The sequence below is a fragment of the Nycticebus coucang genome, chromosome X, assembly GCF_027406575.1.
Source record: "Nycticebus coucang isolate mNycCou1 chromosome X, mNycCou1.pri, whole genome shotgun sequence".
Taxonomy (NCBI): Eukaryota; Metazoa; Chordata; class Mammalia; order Primates; family Lorisidae; genus Nycticebus; species Nycticebus coucang.
In genome coordinates this window covers 111,435,077-111,461,847 of record NC_069804.1, presented here as the reverse complement: position 1 = coordinate 111,461,847, position 26,771 = coordinate 111,435,077, and the positions used below count along the sequence as shown (strand labels likewise).

Here is a 26,771-nt window from a genome sequence, read left to right as displayed (position 1 = left end):
TTTGAGAACTCTTAATTAGCTTTATAACAATTTAACCTTAACGTAGTCCTACAAATGGTATGCCAAAAGGGTCTACATTTATGGATTACAAAGAATAATTTTAGTCTACAAGTGAAAGAATTAGAGGACATCAGAAATAATATAGTTTTATATAATTGGCAATAATTGCCCTTATCTCCCCAAGAATGTTTTTACCAGAGAAATTATGTACACTTAAATCAGTTGTCAGCAAATGACTAATTTGTCTTTAAGATAAAGTATTACTGTACAACAGATCTTTACTATCAACATTTTATTCTATTATCACAGCAGTGAGGGATTTAAAAACAACACAGCTATCACAGCCCCATATTGGAAGATCATGTCTAATACCATGTTTCCTGTTTCCACAGGCCCTGGCAGAAGATGAATAGGAATTTTTACTGTAGTATAGTTGAAAGATGAAGACAGAATTATAATATATTATTTAATAAAATGGCAAAAGGCTTCGTACCTGTGCATAATATAACAGAGCTGGTTCAAGATACTGGCATCCAGGCTGAGGAGTGCAGGATAGAAGATTCCAGGAGGAAACAACACCACTAATGGAAGGCTATAATTTATATATATATCACATACCTTTTGAGAAGAATGATAACATCAGCATACAGATTATATTCTAGAACTCCCCAACCAAGTTCACCCAAAGAATCATTAGTATAAGATAAGCAATAATGCTCGATTTGGACCTTCCTTATCCCAGATAAAACAAGTAAACTACAGGCCAGGTACAGTGGCTCAGGCATGTAATCCTAGCACTCTGGGAGGCTGAGGTGGGTGGATCGCTTGAACTCAGGAGTTCGAGACCAGCCTGAGCAACAGCAACAGCTCAGATCTAAAAACAGCCAGACATTATGATGGGCACCTGTAGTACCAGCTACTCGGAGGCTGAGGGAAGAAGATCATTTAAGCTCAAGGGTTTGAGGTTGCTGTGAGCTGTGATGCCACAGCACTCTATCAAGGACAACAAAGTAAAACTTTGTTTCAAAAGAAAACAAAGAACAGGTAACTACAGCCTGCTTAAAATATACCTCACCAACATCAATCTTATTACCAGAAGACCATTATTAACATCTTTCTTTTTCTAGGGAGAGGTCTTATAGCTGAGGGGACAATGTAGAAGAAGGGAGCATATCTTTCTCCTCAAGTCCCCTAAATATTTATCATATTAATTGTCAACCTGGAAAACAAAGGAGAATGCTTCTAAGCAAATACACATTGGTAACAAAAGACAACTACATCTTAGTCAAGAGAGGAAGCCAGGAAAAGATTATAATGGGTACTTCTATCCAGGTCAAATAGTATAAAACAACAGAAGAGGATCAGCATCATAATGGTACTAGGTACCAGGGGAAATGAGGTAGTTGAAAGACAAAAGTGGAAATCTGAAAAAACTAGAAGTTATTTTTGTTTTTATTCCAGAGATTGAGGATGTACAATGAATGAACAAAATGTAATACTAACAATAGAATTCTATGTAGAGCCAGCATTATTACAGGTCTGTGTCTATTAAAGTGGTACCTAGGTCCAAAACATTCATTTGTTTTTCCAATGTGTTTTATGAAAGTCAGTTATTCAGGTGAGACAATAATTATTAACTTCAAAATGTGAGGTTATTTTAACTATGCTAAGAAGATCCTAGCATAGTGGTATACATTAAATTTAAATAACAGGCCAGTAACATGGACAGTCATCACAAAAGGTACTACCTTCTCATAGAAATCCAAAATAAAGTGCAGCAAGAAAGTAGTGTTGCTCTCCAAGCGCATTGCAATAGTGGACAGCCATCCTACGTAGTCAATCAGTTTAGACAAAGAGCTCATGGATCCACACAAAGTTGTGTTACTGCAGTAAGAAACCATAACAATCAGACCCAGAGTAGCAAAATTGCTCACAATTTCCAAGCTAAAGCAGAACAATACATAGCAAACAGTTAATAGGAATTTTGAAAACTATCAGTGATCCTATGTATACGGTAATTAACCATTTAAAAAAATCATACTCTGGAAGGCTGAGGCAGGAAGAGTGCTTGAGCTCAGGAGTCTGAGACCAGCATGAGCAAGAATTAGACCCTCTGTCTAAAAATAGCTGGTGTTGTGGTGGAGGCCAGTAGTACCAGCTACTTGAGAGGCTGAGGCAAGAGGATAATTTGAGCCCAAGAATTTCAGGTTGCTATGAGCTATGACACCATGGCACTCTATCAAGGGTGACAAAATGAGATTCTGTATAGAAATAAATAAATAAAAACAAAAATGGACAATAAATTAGGAAAAAATGAGAACTAATTAATCTCTACCAAAACACAAGCAGTTTAAAAGAATAAACATTAAAATGTCTTTAGGAATTATTTTCTACATTGTCAGCAACATTGCAACACACTAGTTGAAAGAAACCTACAGTACACAAATTGAAACCAAGTTTTGCCTGGATTCTTGAGCTGAAACGCTGTTAAAAATATTCTTACTGGACCAGATGCAGTGTCTCGTGCCTGTAATCTGGGAGGCTGAGGTGGTGGACTGCTTGAACAGCCTGAGTAAGAGCAAGACCCCAACTCTAAAAATAGCCAGGCATTGTGGCACATGCCTACAGTCCCAGCTACTTGGGAGGTTGAGGCAGAAGGATCACTTGAGCCAAAGAGTTTGAGGTTGCTGTAAGCTATGATGCCATAGCACTCTACCAAGGATGACAAAGTAAAAGTCTGTTTCAAAAAATTTACATGTTTTTTCACTACCATTCAATTCAATCCTAAAGGTGAATTAGCAAAATTTTTGGCATCTTTCATTCTCCCCAAATCAATTAATAGAGGTTTTTAAAACACACATGGGGCCTGGTGTAGTGGTTCATGTTCATAATCCCAGCACTTTGGGAGGCAGGAGAATCACTAGAGCCCAGGAGTTCGAAACCAGCATGGGCAAAATAGCAAGACCCCACCTTTATAAAAAATGTAAAAATTAGCCGGGCATGGTGGTATGTACCTGGACTCCTAGCTACTCAAGAGGCTGAGCCATGGGTGGCAGCCATAGCTTAATGGGTAGGGCGCCGGCCACATACTCCAAGGCTGGCAGGTTTGAACCCAGCCCAGGCCTGCTAAAATCAACAATGACAACAGCAACAAAAAAAAATAGCTGGGCTTTGTGGTGGACACCTGTATTCCCAGCTACTTGGGAGGCTGAGGCAAGAGAATCGCTTAAGCCCAAGAGTTTAGGGTTGCTATGAGCTATGACGCCACAGCACTCTATTGAGGATGACACAGTGAGACTCTGTCTCAATTAAAAAAAAAAAGGAGGCTGAGCCAGGAGGATCATTTGAGCCCAAGGAGTTGGAGGCTACAGCGAGCTATAATTATGCCACTGAACACTTCAGCCTGGGTGACAAAACAAGACCCTATTTCTTAAAAACAAAAAACAAAAAACCACACATGGGTATAATTAGTTCAATCCATCCATCTAACTAATCCTGTCCTTCAATAAACTGGTAAATGGATTAGGAAGACCTACAAACGTAAATGCATAGCTTTACCTTCCTATTGATACCTCAACAATGGTTATGCACAAGGAAAAATAAATAAACACATGCACGGGATGCTAAAAGAATGTATACACATTTAAAAAAAAAACAAAGAACTATTAAATTTGTAATACTCAAGTCATGTTTGACTTTTGCCATTATAAGAGGGTTTCAACATGACTTGTATTTATTTTTTATTACCAGTATACCTGTCTCCACCATGAAGGTTCAGTGCCAGAGAAAGCAGGGAAGAATTAGGAAACCTTTCAAGTAGGCAGGCACCTACATAGTCAGCTGGCTATTTGCAAAACTATCTTAACTATTATTTTTGGCAAAACTAGGCAAATGTGTCTGAAAATAATATAAACGACTGCTCAGAATAGCTTCTTCTGAAATGTTTCTCCAGAGGACACTATTAGCATTTTGGAAGAAACAATTCACGATTCAGTACAGCCTCTTACTCCCCAAACACTGCAACATTTGGAGCATCCCTAGTTCCCACCTACTACATGATGATTGCATCCTCTTTCCCAGTCACTGTCACAACCAGAAATGCTCCCTGGAGAACCTTTGTTGAAAATAGTTTTCTACCCTTCTCTTCTTGTGATCTGTAAGTACAATTCACTTCCTTTTTGACAAGCATATGGCATCTGGTCATATAATGGACATAGGGCATTATACCTATAGCTCTAAAATAAAAGGAATGACTAAGAAGTATACTATGTAATGCTAAATATTATTCTAACATGTAATCTTACCTAGATGTATGTCTATTTATTTTCTTTAAGAATTTTAGAAAAGCAAAGTTCCTTTTTAAGTGCTCTCCCTTAGTTTATGACACTAGTAAAAGAATGATCCTAACATTTTCTTTTTTTGAGACAGAGTCTCACTTTGTCACCCTTGGTAGAGTGCTGTGACATCACAGCTCACAGCAACCTCAAACTCTTGGGCTTAAGCAATTCTCTTGCCTCAGCCTCCCCAGTAGCTAGGACTACAGGTGCCCACCACAACGCCTGGCTATTTTTTGGTTTTAGTTGTCATTGTTGTTTGGCAGGTCCTGGCTGGATTCAAACCTACCAGCTCCAGTGTATGTGGCTTGTGCCCTAGTGGCTGAGCTATAGGCGTGGAGCCGATCCTAACATTTTTGAAATGATAACATAGAAATTGTTAAGGAATCTAATTCCTTACATTTCAAGTTGACCAAAGATTATAGATGCAAACATACTATTCTTTTTTCATTAATCTTTTATTCAGAGATAGAAATGAATAAGTCTAGGTCCAGACTCAGTAGCACAAAGCAGGGGAATGCTGCAGGAAAGCCATTTCAAACATACTATTCTTAATGTAATTTAGGTAGAAGAATTTAAATATCTAAGTGGAATTTCTTTATAACAGTAGTTCTCAAATTTTAGCTTACACTAAAATGATGGAAGTGTTAAAACTGATTTCTGGACCCTTCCTCTAGAGCAGCGGTTCTCAACTTGTGGGTCGCAACCCCTTTGTAACAAAGAAAATACATTGGGCATTAGGAAGGTTGAGAACCACTGCTCTAGAGCAGGCGTCCTCAAACTTTTTAAACAGGGGGCCAATTTCACTGTCCCTCAGACTGTTGAAGGGCTGGACTATAGTTAAAAAAAAAAAAAAAACTATGAACAAATTCCTATGCATGCTGCACATATCTTATTTTGAAGTAAAAAAACAAAATGGGAACAAATACAATCACACCGCCTCATGTGGCCCATGGGCGGCAGTTTGAGGACCCCTGCTCTAGAGCTTATTTCAATAGATCTAGGGCAGGGCTGAAGAATTTGCATCTCAATAAGCTCCCAGGTGATATTGATGGTGCTGGTTCAAGGGCCACACTATGAAAGGCACAGCTTTATAAGATGTTTTCACTATCCATTAAATGCTCCATTTCCTTCCCCTCCTTTATTTTTTTAGATAGAGTCTCTGTCACTTGGCTAGAGTGCAGCAGTGGCTTGATCGTGCATAGCTCATGCAACCTGAAACTCCCTGTCTCACACTATCCTCCTGCTTCACTGCCCCATGCTGAGTAGCTGAGACTACAGGTATATGCCACCATACGCAGCCAATTTTTTTACTTTTTGCAGAGACACAGTCTTGCTATTGCTCAGTCTAGTCTTAAACTCCTGACCTTAGCCTCCCAGAGTGCTAGGATTACAGCTGTGAGCCACTGCACCTGGCCTCCCATTTCCAATAGTGATCAGACACATATAAAAACAATGTAATAACGAATATGAAGAATTAAAAACAATTTTCCAAGCTATTCTCAAGAAGCTTCTATTCTACATTCTCCTACCAAAGGAGAAAATCACTATAAGGATAAGAATATATGGAAAAATAGAGTGTGTGGGGAGGAAGGGAGGGGTAAAAATTTATCAGATACAATGAACAAACAAATAGCCCTGACTTAAGCACTATAAAAGCTATCCATATAAGAAAAACATTTTTACCTCCTTAATACAGTAGAACCTCTATAAATTGACTGCCCCAAGGGACTGTAACAAACTGGTTAACAGATGGAGGTGGTCAAGATAAGGAACTAGGCCTACTGTAATGGGTACTTACATGTGGTGCATGTGCAGTATACAAAAATTAGGTTAACTTAGGGAGGTGGTCAATGTAAGGAGGAGGTAAACTATGAAGGTTTCAACTCTATTTTGACATTTTTTAAAAAATGAGCATGGGCTAATCTTTTAACCAAGCTAACTACCAGCTATTTGCAACCAAATCTAAAGAGAATTTGAACACTGGTTAGATATTTGAAGATATTAAGAATTATTAATTTTTTAGGTATCATAATGGTATCATCTTTACTTGAAATGGCATCTAGGTTTTGCTTAAAAATAATCTATAAGGGGGCGGTGCCTGTGGCTCAAAGGAGTAGGGCACTGGCCATATATGCTGGAGGTGGCGGGTTCAAACCCAGCCCCGGCCAAAAACTGCAAAAATAAATAAATAAATAAGTAAATAAAATAATCTATAAGGAAGGTTAAGGATGTTACAGACAAAAAAGCATGATGACTTAACGTTGAGGTTGGATGGCAAGTATATAAGTGTAACACCACACTATTTTCCCTACATTTGATTACATTTGTAATTTTCTATGACATAAATTTTTTTGTTGTTGTTTTTGTTTTTTTGAGACAGAGTCTCACTATGTCGCCCTCTACAGCTCACAACAACCTCAAACTCTTGGGCTTAAGAGATTCTCTTGCTTCAGCCTCCCAAGTAGCTGGGACTACATGCACCCGCCACAATGCCTGGCTATTTGTCATTGTTGTTTAGAAGGCCCGGGCGGGGTTCGAACCTGCCAGCTCCTGTGCATGTGGCCAGCGCCCTAACCACTGAGCACTGAGCCATATGACATACGGTTTTAAAAACACCACAAAATGGGCGGCACCTGTGGCTCAACGGGTAGGGCGCCGGTCCCATATGCCGGAGGTGGCGGGTTCAAGCCCAGCCCCGGCCAAAAATAAAAAAAAAAAAAAAAAAAAAAAAAAAAAAAAAAAAAAAAAAAACACCACAAAATAATATGACTGATAATAGAATATAGGAGAAGCCAAAGATTTCTTTTTTTTTTTTTTTTTTTTTTTGAGACAGAGTCTCACTCAGTGGCCCTATAGCTCACAGCAACCTCAATTTCTTGGGCTCAAGGGATCCTCTTGCCTCAGCCTCCCGAGTAGCTGGGACTACAGGTCCCTGTGACACTTGGCTAATTTTTCCATTTTTAGTAGAAACAATGTCTCACTTTGCTCAGGTTAGTCTTAAACTCAGGCAATCCACCTGCCTCAGCCTCCCAGAGTGCTAGGATTCTAAGTGTGAGCCACTTCACCCAGCTGAAGCCAAAGATTTTAAGTAAAAAGACTAAAAACAATCTAATCATGCAGTTTGTCAAAATTAAACTTTTCAATTTTTCTTAAAGGTAAAACACATTTAACAGAAATTCAGGACTCTTTTTTTTTGAAACTTCAAAGTCAAGCTAAATTAATGAATATAACCAAAATATACCAGAGGAATATAGAAACACAATTGTACAGAATAATCTTAGAAATTTTTCTAGATGTCATTAAAGTTGACTTTACGTATGAAAATAAATTTTAGCATGAGTTAAACTGAATGGAAGTCAAAGTTGCAAATTCTAATCTCATCTCTCTCAAGTACTGTCTTAACTTTTATAAGTCATTTAGAGGTTAAAGAATTGCTTTCTGATTTATATAATAACAATTTAGAGAACTAAACTTTTCCTCAAGATTATGGGGAAGACCAGTGCAAGTTAACAAAAAAAACTTTCAGAAAAGTATTACTAAGTATTTACATGAAAACATGAGGTCTCATGCCACACTATCAAATACATGTAAACATTTTTGTGTAGATCATCTCTTGTGGAGGATTGTAAGATAACTCACAGAGGGCTGTTCATCGCAGGTTTCACATGTATATCCCTTGAAAGCCACAACAGCCAATTCTGCAGCAGCTCTTTCAGACTCTGAAGAACACTACACTGAGGGGGCAAAATGAAAAATGATTTGTGAAACCACTGAGACATAATAGCGTTCAGAACAAACAACAGTCATGATCAGTCTCCAACATGATCAGTCTCCAGGAAACAGATGCATGCAAATGTAAGTTTATTTTGCCATTTTCACTACAAGAAACATATCTCAAAAGGACTGTCCCAACTTAGCCAAGGACAGACTTTTCTCTAAATTACATTCATTTATGGCAAATACATCATCATCAAATAAAAACAGCATCCTTATTGTCCCCTCTCAGAGAACCTTTGAAGTTGTTATAGATGAATTCCCAATTCTTCTCACCTTGTAATATACAACTACAATTTATTCCCTTTTTTGATGTTCATATAAATTTATCTTATCTTCTGTGATTTTAGAAAACAAACAATCTAAGTCTTCCTTTCTCAGGCTTTGCCTTGATTTCCCAGGACTTCATTCACATACAAAAAGATACAGTCATGACAAAAATTTATCCAGAGCATTTATGACTATAATTCAAAAGAAATCCATACCGCCCCAAAATCTAATACAGAAAACCTTTCTTAAATATCCTTTACAAACAATGTCCTAGCTATTATTTGAACATTTCCAGTGGTAGGGTATTCACTGCCACTTCACAGAACTGTTTAATTAATACTTTTCTTAGAGAATGGCACCTCACATTCAGGTTAGAAATACTTTTGAAAGCAACTCTGGAATCATCTAAAACAATAGTCCACTTCAGTGTCAACCAGAGAATTTTATTATTAGAAAAAATATTCAATATTACATGCTATATTTAGGAAACAAAAATTTTTATATACTCATCCACCCACCCTACTCCTACCCGCAAATCAAAGGAAAGTATGAGTCTTTATGAGAAGGGGATATGGGCTTTTAATAAAAGGCTGAAAAACACAGCTCTACCCTACATGTCAACCTTTTCTACATAAATACCTCTAGTAGATAGCCATTAAACCTCTGCCTGATCTACTCTACTGTCAAGAAAGATACTGCCTCTGAAAGTCCTTTACTCCATTTTTAGTCTGCTCTACCTGTTATAAGATACTGCCTATATCTAATTCTCCGTTGCAGCCATACATAGACCTTCTTCTTCCATATGACAATGTTTCAAATATTTGAAGGGAATCAGAAAATCTTAGTCTTCCCTCCCCCAGGCAAAATATCCCTAGTTCCTTTACTATTTCAAGCTAGAAAGCTTTGTCATGTTGCATCCTTCATGCTTTATTTCCAGTCACCAAATCCTATCAACTTTTTTCCTTCAAAATGTCCTACTAATTCATTTCCTTTCCAATCCCATTCTAACTACCCTAGAGCAGGCCTCCACATCTGAGGTTATTTTAACCTCCTACCTAGCCTCCCTTACTCTAGTATCATCTCCCAACCTCCAACTCTTTTTCTATGACTGCTAGACCTTTCTTATTTAAGAGCTCAATCCATTATATCCTTCTTAACAAAAACCTGCAGTGCAACCCCTTTAGCAAAGGAATAGCAATATGTATTGAGATCCTAAAAACATTCAAACCCTTTCTTTTCATCTAATAATCTCACCTCTGGTAATGTATGCCAATAAAATCATTTAAGGAAAAAAAAAATCTGCATTACGAAGATTCTCATGACAGTTGTCTATTCAAAGAACAAAAACAAATAGGAAATAATAATAGAGAAATGACTAAATAAATTCTGGTACTCTGTGGACTATGATGCCACTATTAGAAATATTATGAAGATCATGTAGAAATATGGAAATTAGTATGCAATGTTAATTTTGTATTCTGATTTTTAAATGTATGTCCATTATGTTTCAACTATATAAAATATAGTAAATCAATAAGGACAAAAATTGGAGAATTAACATTCCAAAACAAAAATGTTACAGTTGGTTTGTGGGGCTTTTCCCATGCAAAAGTTGTTTGCTACATTCCCTTTGATTCCTTGGCACTACTATTTTCCAGGTTCTTTTTATACAATTCCTTCTTAAGTTTCCTTCAAACTCTCCTCCTTTTTGGTCTGCGAATTAAATCCTGTGTATTCTCCTGAGTTCTGTCCTTAACCGACTATCTGTTTTCCTTCCTTCCTTCCTTCCTCTCCCTACCCTCCTCATTTTCAAATACATGTATGTATAAATATGTACATGCATATTAGGGTGAACCATAACAAATAATCTTCAACCATCTTTTACCTACAAAAAAATGGTAATTTCCTATGGCCAACCTAATGTGATAGATAGACAGCTCTTTAGATTGGTGGAATAACAGAAGAAATAAAGAATAACCTAATTAGAAAGTTGGAATAGAAGCACAAAAAAACTGCAAAATGAAATCCCTGAGAATTTATTAGCTAGGAGTTTTGATGTGTATTGTCATGTGAATGACGGTACTGGGTAGGTAGTAAAAGCTAAAAGCAATATAAATAGACCACAAATAAAAGTGAATGTGATAGGTAGTTAATAAAGTACCATTCAATTATGACAAACACTAGCCAGGACAACATATTTTTCTATAAATTTGGCCAACAGTAAGTGATTTAAGGTTAAAAGGTTGTAAAAGAAACATTACTTATACTGTCCTTTTGGAAAAGAAAGAAACGTTCTATAAGAAAACAGATCTCAAACTCATTTAGGTAGAACTCCTGGAAGCCATAGAGGTCTTTGTGGAGACCACTCCAAAAATTGCAACCTATTTTATCTCATATATGGTTACAACAATTTTATTAGCAGAAAATGTACAATTTTTCTTTTTTGAGACAGAGTCTTACTTTGTCACCCTGGATAGAGTGTCATGGTGTCATAACTCATAACAACCTCAAACTCTTGGGCTCAAGCAATTCTCTTCCCTCAACCTCCCGAATAGCTGGGACTACAGGCGCCCACCACAATACCCGGCTAGTTTTTTAGAGACAGAGTCTCACTCTTGCTCAGGCTGGTCTTGAACTCCTGAGCTCAAGCAATCCACTCGCCTCAGCCTCCGATAAGATTACAGGTGTGAGCTACCACGCCCAGCCTAAAAATGTACTATAAATATATAACATAAATGTCACAGGGAGTTTTGTTTGTTCTGGTCACGGCTACATTCAACAAGTATATCTAGTATATAGTAGGTCTTCAGTAAATATTTGTGAAATGAATAAACATAGCTACAAAAATATAAACCACAGTGAACTATTTCCCAGTTCATTGTTATTAATATGCATTTTCCACTTGTTCATTCACTTTTTCCATTTGCTACAAGTGGAAATAGTTCCAGAAAACTATATGTGACATGACAACATCTTAAAAAGAAAATTCTGCTGGGCACCATGGCTCACACCTGTAATCCCAGCACTCTGGGAGGTTGAGGTGGGCGGATCACCTGAGTTCACGAGTTGGAGACCAGACTGAGCTAAAGCAAAACCCCATCTCTAAAAATAGCCAGGTGTGGTGGAAGGCACCTGTAGTCCCAACTACTCGGGAGGTTGAAGCAAGAGAATGGCTTAACCCCATGAATCTGTGATTGCTGTGAGCTTTGATGCCATAGTACTCTACCAGGGGCAACAAAGTGAGACTCTGTCTCAAAAAAAAAAAAAAAGAAAAAAAAAAAACCACACAGACACACACACAACCCAGAAAATTCTCTACATTAACTTTGAGTTGATTGGTATAGCACCTTAAAACCCAGACCCAAAAGAATCCTGTTAGAAAATCACAGCTGTAATAGCAGTTTGGAATGATATACCACCAACAACAGAATAATATTTCCTATAGAATCTAAGTAAGTTTTTTTTTACCTTGAAATAAATAGTTGATGTAAAGAACAGCTGTGCTAGTTGGTCAAACAGAAGTGGTTTCACCTCTAGGAAATAAAAAAGATAAATCAAAATCCCTTTAATTCACAGTAAATGAAATTAAATGACTCAAAATTTCCATGATACATACCAGAGAAGTTACTAAAAGGAATCCAGCTCAGAAGCTGAAGGAACTGTGACCGACAACACTGGCCATCCCAGAGAGGAATACTCTTATACAGGAACACTTCACAGGAATAAAACCCCTCCTATAACACAAGTGGACAGTAAAACCTATGGAACTCTTCAGTCATAATGGCTCTCTAAATAACCAGTTTATTTTATTTATTTATTTTTTTGAGACACAGTCTCACTTTGTCACCCTCGGGTAGAGTACAGTGGCTTCACAGCTCACAGAACCCTCAAACTGTTGCATTTAACCGATTCTCTAGCCTCAGCCTCCAAAGTAGCTGGGACTACAGGCACCCACCACAATGCCCAGCTATTTTTAGAGATAGGGTCTCGCTCTGGCTCAATCTGGTTGAACTCGTGAGCTCAGGCAATCAACTCGCCTCAGCCTCCCAGAGTGCTAGAATTACAGGTGTTGAGCTACCACTCCCTGCCAACCAGTTTATTTTCTGCTATAGCTGTGTCACTCTTTGACTAATTTTTTCTCAATGTAAGAGAACCTTACATTAGGTGCCAGACTTCTTCCCCCTCAAAAGGATGAGATGCTTAGTATTTGCATACATTATCTTTATCAATATAGTTTTCAAACATAATAAAACTTTGTCAATTGAAAAGAAGGTAAAAAGTCAAGTTATAAAATATTTTTAAAATAAATGACATTTATTATTTGGGAGTATATGCAGTAATTTGAATAGTCAATTAAATGCATACAATGTTACATAATAGAGCTAGAATTTCATTAGAGATCATAGACCAAATCCAAACTCTGAGTAGCTCCATTTTTTTTTCCCTTTTTTTTTTTTTTTTTTTTTGCAGTTTTGGCCAGGGCTGGGTTTGAACCCGCCATCTCTGGCATATGGGACCGGCGCCCTACTCCTTTGAGCCACAGGTGCTGCCTCCCTGTTTTTTTTTTTTTGAAATAGAGTCTTACTGTGTTGTCCTGGGCTAAAGTGTCATGGCATCAAGCTAGATCACAGCAGCTGAGCGGCACCTGTGGATCAAGGAGTAGGGCACCAGCCCCATATACCGGAGGTGGCGGGTTCAAACCCAGCCCCAGCCACAAAAAAAAGCTGCAAAAAAAAAAAAAAAGAAAAGAAAAGAAAAGGCTAGCTCATGGCAACCTCAAGTTCATGGGCTCAAGCAACCCTCTTCCCTTAGCTTCCTGAGTATGTGAGGCTATAAGCACCCACCACAATACCCAGCTAGTTTTTCTATTTTTGTAGAGACAGGAGATTCTCCTGCCTCAGCTTCCCAGAGTGCTAAGAGTATAGGCGTGGGCCACTATGCCGGGCTGACCAGCTCCATCTTTAGAGGTCTGAGTGCCTAGGTTGCTTACATTTCCACCAAACCAGAGTGAGGATCCAGGATCCAGGGATTCTTTATTTTTTCCTTTATCACCCTAAATCTTAAATAGTGGCATACACCAGGACTCAATCCTAGACCTTCTTTTCATGACATGAATTCTTTGAACAATCTCATCTACAACATATCTATAATCATTAACTTTACCATGAAGATTCCTAAATCTGTATCTTAGGCCAAATCTCTTTCCTGAACTCTAGACTCATTATCTAGAGTCTACTGGATATGACCTCTTACTAATTAATAAACGTTCCACAGGCCTCTCTTAAACTAAACATATTTTTCCTTCCAAGCCTGCTCCTCATATATTCCTTTACTCAGTGAATGTCATCCATCTCTCAAGCAGGAAATCTAAAAGTCAACATAGATTCCTCCCTTTATCTTTACTACTATAATCCAAACCCAAGTTCCAATTAAATGATTTCACACCAAATCCTTAAGATTTATTCCACAAATGGTTCAGTGCTTGTAGCACAGTGGGTACGGTGCCAGCCATATACACCAAGTCTGGTGGGTTTGAAACCGGCCGAGGCCAGTTAAACAACAATGACAACTGCAACAAAAAATAGCCCGGCATTGTGACAGGTGCCTGTAGTCCCAGCTACTTCGGAGGCTGAGGTAAGAGAATCGCTTAAGCCCTAAAGTTTGAGGTTGCCGTGAAATGAGACGCCACGGCACTCTACTGAGGGAAACATGAGACTCCGTCTCAAAAAAAAAGATTTATTCCACAAAAATTTATTACTCTGTCAGTACCACGGACTAACCAATTGTGCCACTGGAACACTTCACAAAAATTTATTAAGCATCTCTTTTATACTAGGTATCAAGCTGAATACCTGTACATGAAAAAAGTTAGACATGGATACTGCCTCCTGGGAGCTCATAATGTGTGAAAAATTAGATGCTGAAAGTGACATGATAGAAGTAACCATAGGAAGCTATGGGAGCCCATAGCATAAGAAGCCAACCCACACTGGGGTGATACATGAAAGCTTCCCAATGGTGCTAATGCCTAAGCTGCAGCTTAAAATAAAACTTAGGGGCTCGGTGCCTGTGGCTCAAGTGGCTAAGGCGCCAGCCACATACACCTGAGGGCAGGTTCAAATCCAGCCCAGGGCCGCCAAACGACAATGACAGCTGCAACCAAAAAATAGCCAGGCATTGTGGCGGGCGCCTGTAGTCCCAGCTACTTGGGAGGCGGAGGCAGGAGAATCGCTTGAGCCCAGGAGTTAGAGGTTGCTGTGAGCTGTGATGCCATGGCACTCTACCTAAGGTGACAATTGGAGGCTCTGTCTCTAAAAATAATAATAATAATGATAATAATAATAATAAAATAAAATAAAACTCAGGGGGCAGCGCCTGTGGCTCAGTGAGTAGGGCGCCGGCCCCATATGCCGAGGGTGGCGTGTTCAAAACCCAGCCCCGGCCAAACTGCAACAAAGAAAATAGCCGGGCGTTGTGGCGGGCGCCTGTAGTCCCAGCTGCTCGGGAGGCTGAGGCAAGAGAATCGCGTAAGCCCAAGAGTTAGAGGTTGCTGTGAGCCGTGTGACGCCACGGCACTCTACCCGAGGACGGTACAGTGAAACTCTGTCTCTACAAAAAAATAAATAAATAAATAAAATAAAACTCAGGGTTACCAAGACCAACTAGTTGACTGGGCTGAAACATAACTAATGCTCAAAAAATGCTTATTGATCAAAAAACACAAGCAGTGACCCTATTAGATTTACTCTACTAGCTAATTCAATTAATCACATACATTCAATTTTACATTTAGTTTGTTCTCTTAAATTACAGGACTTTCCCTTCTATTTGCATGATTTAATATAGTCTTTCTTCAAATATAACAGTGCAACTCACTTCTATTTACAATAAGTTTAAAATTGAGCAAATACTGTTTACAAAAGATGTCAGGTACTAAAAAAAAAAGGTTTTCAATGCACTTCTACATAAATTTTGGTAAAGACTGGTAGAGTATACAGGAAGCAAGTAGAATCTTACTTGTAAGAAGCACTCTGCCCTGATGATAGTATCCAGAAATCTGGCAAACTCTTTTCCATGTTCATAATTATTTGCCTTGTACCAAATGCATTCTGGAGCAGAAATAGTAAATATAAACATCTGAATGTAAAATAATAAAACTACATAAAACATAATTATCACTATAAATGACAAACAAATGATAAAAAAAGTCCTAAGTCTCATACATCCTAGCCAACTCACCCTGTAGATTATAACAAGTATGTTAAGGTGACACTGAGAAACTCCTTAATAATTTCGTATAGGGGAAAGATTACAATGAAAAAAAAAATGGTAAAATTCACATATAATGACTATGATCAGAAAACTATAAACATGAATTAAAAGTTTGAGTATACCTTAAACTTCACTTAGGGTGAGCTGCATATAATATAAGTATGAATTTAGTAAGTGGGAATCTAATAAATTACATCATATTCTATCTAAAGATAGACTCAGAAGTAGAGCTCACATGGAACCAACTAAAACCAACTTTATCTGGGTGTGGTGGCTCACGCCGGTAATCCTAGCACTCTGGGAGGCTGAGGTAGGTAGATTGGCTGAGCTCAGAGGTTCAAGACCAGCCTAAGCCAGTGCAAAAACTCCTCTCTAAAAATAACTGGGTGTGAGGGCGGCGCCTGTGGCTCAGTGAGTAGGGCGCCGGCCCCATATACTGAGGGTGGCGGGTTTAAACCCAGCCCCGGCCAAACTGCAACCAAAAAAACAAAAAATAGCCGGGTGTTGTGGCGGGCGCCTGTAGTCCCAGCTACTCGGGAGGCTGAGGCAAGAGAATCACTTAACCCCAGGAGTTGGAGGTTGCTGTGAGCTGTGTGAGGCCACGGCACTCTACCGAGGGCCATAAAGTGAGACTCTGTCTCTACAAAAAAAAAAAAAAAAAAAAAACTGGGTGTTGTAGCGGGCGCCTATAGTTCCAGTCACTCAGGAGGCTGAGGCAAAAGAATCATTTGACCCCAAGAGTTTGAGGTTGCTGTAAGCTATGATACCACAGCACTCTACTGAGGATGACAAAGTGAGACTCTGTCCCAAAACCAAAAACAAACAAACAACAACAACAAAAAAAAACCTTTAAACACTTGAAGAAGGGCAGGCAAAGTGGCTCACATCAGTAATCCTAGCACTCTGGGAGGCCAAGGCAGAAAGATTGCTTGAAGCCAGCAGTTTGGGACAGCCGGAGCAAGAATAAGGCCCCTGGGTGGCGCCTGTGGCTCAAGGAGTAGGGCGCCGGTCCCATATGCCGGAGGTGGCGGGTTCAAACCCAGCCCCGGCCAAAAAAAACCCACAAAAAAAAAAAAAAAAGAAAAAGATCCCATCTCTGCTAAAAATAGAAAAAAACAACCAGGTGCTGTGGCACACCGTCTGTAGTCTCAAAACTCAGGAGGCTGAGGCAGTGAGATCACTTGAACCTAGGAGTCTCAGGTTGCTGTGAGCTATGATACCACTTCACTTACCCAGGAGAACAGAGAGAGACTCTGTCTCAAAAGAAAAAGAAAGAAAGAAAGAAAAGAAAAGCTCAGTGCTCGTAGCACAGCGGTTATGGCGCCAGCCACATACACTGTGGTTAGTGGGTTCGAACCCAGCCCCAGCCATAAAAAATAGACAGGCATTGCAGGGGGCGCCTGTAGTCCCAGCTACTTGGGAAACTGAAGCAAGAGAATTGCTTAAACCTAAGACTTTGAAGTTGCTATACGCTGTGACGCCATGGCACTCTACCAAGGGTGACATAGTGACACTCTTAAAAAAAAAAAAAAATGGGCAGCATCTGTGGGATCAGTGACTGGGCCCCATATACCAAGGGTGGCGAGTTCAAACCTGGCCCAGGCCAAACTGCAACAAAAAATAGCCAGGCATTGTGGCAGGCGCCTGTAGCCCCAGCCACTTGGGAGACTGAGGCAAGAGAACTGCCTAAGCCCAAGAGCTGGAGGTTGCTGTGAGCTGTGATGCCACAGAACTCTACCCAGGGCAACAGCTTGAGGCTCTGTCTTAAAAAAAAAAAAAGAAAAGAAAGAAAAAAGAAATTTTCCAGTGATAAATTTGGCTCACATAAAGGCTGATAGCAGAGAGGGGATATTCTAGTTGGCAGACATGAGCACTTTCGTTACCAGGAAGAATTACTTCTACATAGTATTATCATTAATAAATTGACAGGCTCGTTTACACATTAGTCTCTTCTGAGTTTGATTAGCATTAACCCTATGACTCTGGGGACTTAACAACAAGTTTCTGCACAAAGATGAAGAGGCCTTGGATTGTGACAGACATCAAACTAGAGCCACCCATTGAGCTTGGGTGGTCATCCATCAGTATTTCTTTAACAATGTCCCCTCCTTTCTTGCTTCCTTAAAATTTTTTTTTTTATTAAATCATAACTGTATACAATGATATGATTATGGGGCATCATACACTCACTTCATAAGCCATTTGACACATTTTTATCACAGTGGTTAACATAGCCTTTCCGGCGTTATCTCAGTTACTGTGCCAAAACATTTACATTCTACATTTACCAAGTTTCGCAAATACCCCTGTAATATGCACCACAGGTGTGATCCCTCCGATTCCCCTCCCTCTACCCACCCCCCCCCTTCCCACTTCCCCCTATTGTTAAGTTGTAGCTGGGTTATAGCTTTCATGTGAGAGTCCCAAATTAGTTTCATAGTAGGGCTGTGTACATTGGGTATTTTTTCTTCCATTCTTGGGATACTTTACTAAGAAGAATATGTTCCAGCTCCATCCATGTAAACATGAAAGAGGTAAAGTCTCCATCTTTCTTCAAGGCTGCATAGTATTCCATGGTATACATATACCACAATTTATTAATCCATTCGTGGATCGATGGGCACTTGGGCTTTTTCCATGACTTAGCTATTATGAATTGGGCTGCAATAAACATTCTGGTACAAATATCTTTGTTATGTTGTGATTTTTGGTCTTCTGGGTATATGCCCAGCAGAGGGATTACAGGATTGAATGGCAGATCTATTTTTAGATCTCTGAGTGTTCTCCATATATCTTTCCAAAAGGAATATATTAATTTGCATTCCCACCAGCAGTGCAGAAGTGTTCCCTTTTCTCCGCATCCACGCCAACATCTCTGGTCTTGGGATTTTGTGATATAGGCTAGTCTCATTGGAGTTAGATGATATCTCAAAGTAGTTTTGATTTGCATTTCTCTGATGATTAAAGATGATGAGCATTTTTTCATATGTCTGAAGGCCGTGCGCCTGTCTTCCTCAGAGAAGTTTCTCTTCAAATCCCTTGCCCAGCCTGCGATGGGATCCCTTGTTTTTTTCTTGCTGATGCGTTTGAGTTCTCTGTGGATTCTGGTTATTAAACCTTTGTCAGAGATATACCCTGCAAATATCTTCTCCCATTCTGAGGGCTGTCTGCTTGCTCTGCTCACTGTGTTCTTAGCTGTGCAGAAGCTTTTTAGTTTGATCAAGTCCCAGTAGTGTATTTTTGAAGCTGCTTCAATTGCCCGGGGGGTTCTCCTCATGAAATACTCACCCCTTCCTTAAAATTTTAACAGAAGAATTCATAGTCTGAATAAATGATTACCACAGAAATAATTATAGCATATGAAGACTAGAATTTGGCCTCCATATAATAGAAACCCATATGTAAACTATTTTGTTCTCTCTTCATTCACCTAATGCTTTTACCTCATTCATTCAATTCTCTCAAGTATCAACTCTTACCTTCTTGTAATGTTTGACTCAACCAGTAATAGAGTCTCAGTAAAACTGACTCATCTCTGACACAATTAATATAGTGAAGCAGCAGAGAGTTGTTTAGCACTGAGCCCATCTGAGAAGGCAGCTGCAAAGGGAGAACAACTGGTCAGCAGCAAGTATCCAAAAAGTGAAATCAGTCAGGGCAACAAGGAAATCATCATATAAGAAACATATGACAGGCTCGGTGCCTATAGCTCAGCGGCTAGGGCGCCAGCCACATACACCGGAGCTGGCGGTTTCAAACCCGGCCTGGCCCTACCAAACAACGACTACAACCAAAAAATAGCCAGGCATTGTGGCAGGTGCCTGCAGGCCCAGCTACTTGGGAGACTAAGGCAAGAGAATCGCTTAAGCCCAAGAGTTTGAGGTTGCTGTGAGCTATGATGTCACAGCACTCTAACAAGGGCGACATAATGAGACTGTCTCAAGAAAAAAAGAAACACGGGTGGCACCTGTGGCTCAAGTAGTAGGGCGCCAGCCCCATATGCCGAGGGTGGTGGGTTCAAATCCAGCCCTGGCAAAAAAAAAAAAGAAACATATGACAAAAATCAAAGCCATAAACATCAAATAGAAAACAAAATAAGCACATGTTCCAGTCACATAGTCACATACCTCTAAGCAATGAATGTTCTTTAAGAGCTGAGGGAAGCTTTGCAGTTGTTCTAGTGGAAATGATCCACTGCTACCCAAACAGTCAGAAAGATTAATCTCTTTTCTTCCACATTCTTTAGCGTAGTTATTAGAATTGAGCACTGGTATAACTGGGTGCGAATTCCATCTCTAAAGGAGAAAGATAACCCTAACCATCAGAGAAATGCAAATCAAAACCACTCTGAGATATCACCTAACCCCAGTAAGAATAGCCCACATCATAAGGTCCCAAAGCTAGATACTGGCAAGGATATGGGAGAGAAGGGAACACTTTTATACTGTTGGTGGGACTGCAAACTAACACAGCCTCTTTGGAAAGAAGTACAGCAAATCCTCAAAGAACTAAAAGTAGACTTTCCATTTGATTCCCCCAATCCCACTGAATTTTTAAGGCCAGGTGTAGTTACTCACACACTCCTAGCACTCTAGGAGGCTGAAGAGGGTGGAACACCTAAGCTTAGGAGTTCGAGACCAGCCTAAGCAAGAGCACAACCCCATCTCTACTAAAAACAGGAAAAAAAAAAAAAAAAAAAACAAGCCAAGCATGTTGGCACATGCCTGTCTGTAATCCCAGCTACTCAGGAGGCTGAGGCAAGAAGATCACTTGAGCCCAAGACTTTGAGGCTGCTGTGAGCTATGATGCCAGGGTATTCTACCCAATGCAAAAGATTGAAACTCTATCTCAAAAACAAACAAAAAGTAATATGAAACCAGTAGACAGACAAATACACTCCCACACAAGAGAAAAGCACAATTAAACTCAAAGGGGGGAAGGGGAGGCGAGAAGGGACAGGGGGTTTGATAAGCTCTTGCCTAACAGGCACAAGTAAGGGTATACAACACACCTCTTAAGTGAGGAACACAACTACAACTTGAACTTTACCTAACAAATACAAACAATGCAACCTAATTGTCTATGTCCTCATATTAATCTGAAATGAAAAAAAGGAAAAAGATAAAACAATTCATCAATTAACTTTAAGTACAAAAGCAGTTGTTAATGTGTTTTAATTAATGGAACACGAATGTTGTTTACACAGAATGCTAGGTAATTAAAATATATTTAAATATCTGTACTTTCCTCTATTACACAAATGATTATTTGGATTTAATAAAAGAAAGTCATATATATCATTTGGGGTTTAGATACTTACTCCTTTTAGAGGATGAACATTAGCTGGACCTAACATCTGCTTTAGAGGTTCTGGAAAAGGTCCCTGGTTTCTTTGCCTTACAGCAACCAAAGCCATCTTCCAAAGATTCTCTGAATTCTTAAAATAGATCTACAAATTTGGACATAAAATACAAGAGAGTAAGTACCCATAAGTCAGAGTAAAGTCTAAAACTCTTCATTAATTAAAAGTACATAGATTACAGAACTGTTTACAGCCATACAAATCTATTTAAAGCTTTTTTTTCCTGATCAAGAATCTCTTTAAATATATCATTTCAAATGGGGTCAGCATGAAGTGCCAATCCTCCCAAAAGTTTCCCTCAAATAGTGCCATGATACTAGGTCTTAAAATAGTAGGTTGTAAACACTTTAGCCCAAATGTTTAAGCTAATTTTACCAAAAATAACATTTCAATATCAATGACTTATCTCTCCTTACTCCCTTACCTTCCTTCTTACAGGCAAAGATACAGAAATCAGGGTAGGAGCAAAGAACTTATACAGCGACAACAAAGCCTGGAGATGAGGCTGCATTCCCTGAAATAAAATAAAAGTTTGCCATTTTCTATTTTGTGGCCATTAATAAACTGAGAAAACAAATATCAATAAGAAAAAAATAACAAAAACATAACCTGAGACTAAACATTTATTCAGGCCTTAATTTCACTAAAAGCCACAGAAAGATGCTACAGAAAATAAAGGAATGAGTAATCAGACATTTTAATCAACCCCCTCCCAACTTCTGATCTTCTCTTTTATAACCTTTTCCAATTCTTCCTTGCACTAATATTTGCTCCCTTCTTCTTTTCCTATTTGTCTTCTTTTGTACCTATAACTTAGGCATACCAGTCATACTTAATAGAATAGCATGGCTTATTTTCACTGGAAGGATATCCAGGACTCTAAGTTTACTTGTTCTTAATTTAGACATCAAGGAGGTAGGACCAGAAGGGAAGCCAAGAATATAGAGCAAATGAAATATTAATAATACTTGATTATCATAATTCTTGGAAAATTAACCAGGAAATCACAATTGGTATGCAGTAGTAGTCAAGCAGCTCTGATATAACCAAAACAAATCTATTTTTTTTTTGAGAGAGAGAAAGAGAGAGAGAGAGTGTCCCATTTTGTTGCCCAGGCTAGAGTGCCATAGCATCATAGCTCACAAGCAACCTCAAACTCCTGGGTTCAAGCCATCCTCCTGGCTTAGCTTCCTAAGTAGCTGGAACTACAGGTACCTGCCATGACACCAGGCTAATTTTTCTGTTTTTAGTAGAGATAGGGTCTCACTCTTACTCAGGCTGGTCTAATCTCAAACTCCTAATCTCAAGGGATCCTCCCTCCGTGGCCACCCAGAATGCTAGAAGTACAGGCATAGGCCACCGCACCCAGCCCAAAACAAGTCTTAACAAAAACACTAACTTCACAATGAAAGAAGTCATCAATACTAGCTAGATACCTGTATTTTATATATCTGGCTATCCCAGAGAAAGCGTACCATTAAAATGAATTCCAAGAAGTAATCAAATTGCTGTATTATACTAAAATTTTATAGACTCGAATACTGTACAAAGTAAGGCAGCAAATGGGATTTAGAAATACAGTATTCCTATTTTATAACAGCTCCTTAAAGTTATTAAAATCAAAATGACCCAGTTTATCTATGTTAAAAGTATCTTTTGACCTCTGTATACCCATTATCGATGAGTATCAGTGTTTAAGTTAGAATGTTTTTTTAGAGAACAAATTATTTAGTAGAACAGATACCTTTAGAATTTATTGTCTAGTTAACTATATCTTTGTTGTTAAAAGTTAACCCTAAAGAGGTAAAGGAGAGATGTCCAGTTAAATGTGATATATTGAACATATGTGACCCATTAAAAAAGACAGTAAAGGAATGAAAAAGGCATAAACCACAAGTTCAAAATGAACAAGGGAGATAACAACAAATGAGAAATTTAAATAAGATTTTGGAACTATAATAGAATGAAGATGAGCAAACAGCAACTAAGTTAGAAGAAAGAAAATGAAACCGAAGCATCAACAGAAAAAGCCTCAAAAGCAGCAGATTCATGGTTGAGAATTCCCAGAAAGGTTCAGGAATTTGAGGGACCCAACATCTCTGAGAAGTGGGGATATAAGAGGGACAGGAAATAGGACAATTGCTTGATAGCCTACATAAGAAGCAGTTAGAACCCCAAATTCCTTCATTACATTGGCAAAACATTAGGGCTTTACCCTCAGAAGATGAACATGGACTTAGACAACTCACTCCTTTCCACTGCTTAGGTCCCAGAGTGCCAGAAGCCTGGTATATATCAATGATGGTTAATTTTACATGCCAAATGGCCACAGGGTGCCCTGATACTTGGTCAAACATTATTCTCAGTGTTTCCATGAGGGCATTTTAGATAAGATTAACAAATCAGTAGACTTTAAGTAATATAGATTGCCCTCCATAATGTCAGTAGGTCTCAGTCAATAAATTGAAGGCCTGAATTCACTCCAGAGAAAGCGTGAATTCTTCAGCAGACTATCTTTGAACTTTAACTGCAATGTCAGCTCTTCCTAGTTATAATAGAACATTGGCTCTCCTGGATCTCCAACCTGATGGCCCACCTTGCAGATTTTAGATTTTCCAATCTCAATAATCATATGAGCCTATGAGCCAATTCCTTATAATAAATACATAAACACACACATGCATGTATGCACACATGAAAACACCAACCCTACTGGTTCTCTTTCTAGGCAGGAAACAAGGAAATTCTTCTTCGGCAAAATGACATGGTCATCTGGGAAGTTCCCCAATGTAACATCGAGATACAACAATGAACAAGTTCTGCTCACTTACACAAGTTTTCAATCATTTTAGTGCTTTACTATTAAATATGAACAAATAAGCTTTATGAAACATTTGAGGCTCAGCACCTATAGCTCAGTGGTTAGGGAGCCAGCCACATGCACCGGGACTGGTGGGTTCAAACCTGGCCAGTGCCTGCTAAAAACAACAATAATAACAATAACAAAAAAATAGCTGGGCATTGTGTGTAGCCCCAGCTACTGGGAGGCTGAGGCAAAAGAATTACTTAAGCCCAAGAGTTTGAGGTTGAGGTTGCTGTGAGCTGTGACACCAAGGCACTCTACCAAGCACGACGTAGTGAGACTCTGTCTCAAAAACAATAATAACAACGACAACAACAACAAAAAAAAACATTTGAGAGAAATCTCTACCATCAGAAGACAGACCAAACAAACTAAAGAAAGGAACTCTGAGGAAACAGAGACAAAGCCAATAATAGAAAACAAAATCATAGCTCAAGGTACAACATACACACAGGCTCAGGACTATAAGAGAATCCCAAAAACCATCTTCACAAATCCTTAGGATGAGATCTAACTCATCTTTCTTAATCCAAAGACTGTTCTGGACAGGGCCTAGTACAAGGGTGAGGAACCCACTGCCTTAAGGCCACATGTGTCCTCCTATATCCTTAAATGCAGCTTTTAAATGAAATCCAAATTTTATAGAACAAATCCTTTTGTTTTTGTTAATAAATTTTTGTCATTTTTTTACTTTTTAAATTAACATATTTATAATACCAAAGAATAAAATAAGTTTCAACAAAATAATCCTCCCAGATTGACCAACACAATTAGAAATTAGTATGCCATAAGGGCTGAATCAATGGCTGCTACACTCATGATTTAGTTCTACCTTGCCACGCCTGACTGGCACCAATACCACATGAGGCTGGCTGTCATGAGTTTATGGGGGTTGAGTATACCAGTCTGTTATCAGCTGTTCACAGAGGTGCACTGTGTTTCTGCTTGAAGTGGAATTAGTGAATAGTTGCATAGCTCAACAGTATTTCTAAATTCTATTTAATAGCCCATTATGTCAAAGAAGACCAAGAAAACACTGAAGGAAGAAAATAGATTTTTTAATGAGGACTGAAAATTGTAAATTATCTTATTTTTGGCCAGGCATAGTGGCTCACGCCTATAATCCTAGCCCTCTGGGAGCCTGAGGTAGGTGGATTGCATGAGCTCAGAAGTTCGAGACCAGCCTGAGCAAGAGTGAGGACTCCCATCACTCCACTCCACCCCGGTCTCTACTGAAAACAGAAAAATTAGCCAGACGATGTGGCAGGTGCCTGTAGTCCCAGCTACTTGTAAGGCTGAGGAAGGAGGATCACTTGAGCCCAGGAGTTTAAGATTGCTGTGAGCTAGGCTGATGCCATGGCAAGCTAGCCTGGGGCAACAGAGTAAGACTTGTCTCAAAAAAAAAATTAACAAATCTAGATGTTCTTATTTCTTTTCACTGTAGCTTGCATCAGCAAAATCTCTGTGCTGATGTTACTATCTTAAGTGACACTTTGCTATTAATTCTATTAGTGCAAATGCAACACAGCATTATCAGTTTTACAACATGCTAAAGTTGAAGAATAATGTATTCAGTATGGATTTGTTGTATCTTTCTAAATTGTGTTGGCTACTGCAGGAACAGGTGTTAGCCAAAACTTTATCAAGGATAGTTAAATTTTATGAAGAACAGAATGACTAATGTGAATTATTGAAAGATTTCTATAGGAATGCAGCATTTGTGTGACATGTCAAATCAAAATGATTTCAATATTTTTGTAAGGTAAAACTAAGTATATATATGATATGTGGCAAAAAATCCAAGCATTTCTAAAAAAGCTACCTTTTTTCAAAATACTTCTTCAATAGGAAATATCAGATGAACTTTTTCCGTAGTTAGCAAAGGTCATTAATGAGTAAGATGATACATGTGAATCATGTAAAGAATTACACAGATGTTATGGACCTATTAATTGGAGACTACAATAAAGGTTAACTAACTTTGAGAATCATGACATCACATTCAAATTAGCATTTCAGCCTCACTTAGTAGATCTCTATCACCAACCCACCTAAAGAAATACAGATGGAATTAACCGAGCTCAGTAAATGAGTTTAATGTTATTGTTTGATGCTAAGAAAGATCCAATTGAAAAATGGAAAAATGCACTAGAATACCCATGTCTTTGGCAACATGCCCCCAAATTGCTTTCTTGCTTTTCAATCACTTATTGCTATTAATCTACATTGTTCCCCCTAAACCAAACCAGGATGCCTTTAAGGTCACAAATGACTGATACCCATCTAGAGGATCAATAAAACTACAGACCTCCATGCGACAACCAAATAGTCAAACACTTTCCACCAAAAAGCAGAGAAAACATAGTCATTAAAAGATTAGTTAACTTTAAAATTGACAAGTAGTTTTCATTTTTTAATTAAGTACATAGTGGTTAGATTTTTATAAAATAATGTACTTTTTAAAATAAATCTAAATGAAGTTTCTTGAATGAAGCCTTATTTGATTACAGCTAAATTAATGCAGCCTTCTAACATGAAAAGGTTCCCCATCTCTGGCCTAGTATATGTGGGATAATAACATGCCTGTCCCATTTCACAACATTCATGCCTGACACCAGAAAGGCAATTTCTGTTTTTGTTTCCTTCATATATTGGGATTTATGGGCCATGAATAGGGAATATATGGGATACCTGCCTTAACAGGTATCAGAAATTCACACATCCAATATATTTGCTTGCATATGCTGATTATGTCTGTTACTATCATGCATGTTAGGCTATATATGAGCATGGTTATGCCTTGTTGATTTGATATTGTCAGATGAATTTGCCCAAATTCACCATAATTCAGCTATGAAAAAAATTCTTATGAATGCATCTTTTTCTTGTTTGT

The 26,771-nt window shown here is 38.7% G+C and overlaps 1 protein-coding gene across 1 annotated transcript in view; it reads right to left on the bottom strand.

The window, feature by feature from the left end:
• Nucleotides 1-26,771, bottom strand: part of CENPI (centromere protein I) — a 96,494-nt gene that overhangs the window by 41,620 nt on the left and 28,103 nt on the right. The window contains exons 8-17 of the mRNA XM_053579786.1: nt 21,440-21,529; nt 20,974-21,102; nt 19,781-19,948; nt 19,133-19,253; nt 15,399-15,490; nt 11,998-12,115; nt 11,850-11,914; nt 7,977-8,071; nt 1,749-1,884; nt 494-618 (exon numbers count right to left, since the gene is read on the bottom strand). Of these exons, the coding sequence (XP_053435761.1) occupies nt 494-618; nt 1,749-1,884; nt 7,977-8,071; nt 11,850-11,914; nt 11,998-12,115; nt 15,399-15,490; nt 19,133-19,253; nt 19,781-19,948; nt 20,974-21,102; nt 21,440-21,529 (1,139 nt within the window). The remainder of the gene's footprint in view (nt 1-493; nt 619-1,748; nt 1,885-7,976; nt 8,072-11,849; nt 11,915-11,997; nt 12,116-15,398; nt 15,491-19,132; nt 19,254-19,780; nt 19,949-20,973; nt 21,103-21,439; nt 21,530-26,771) is intronic.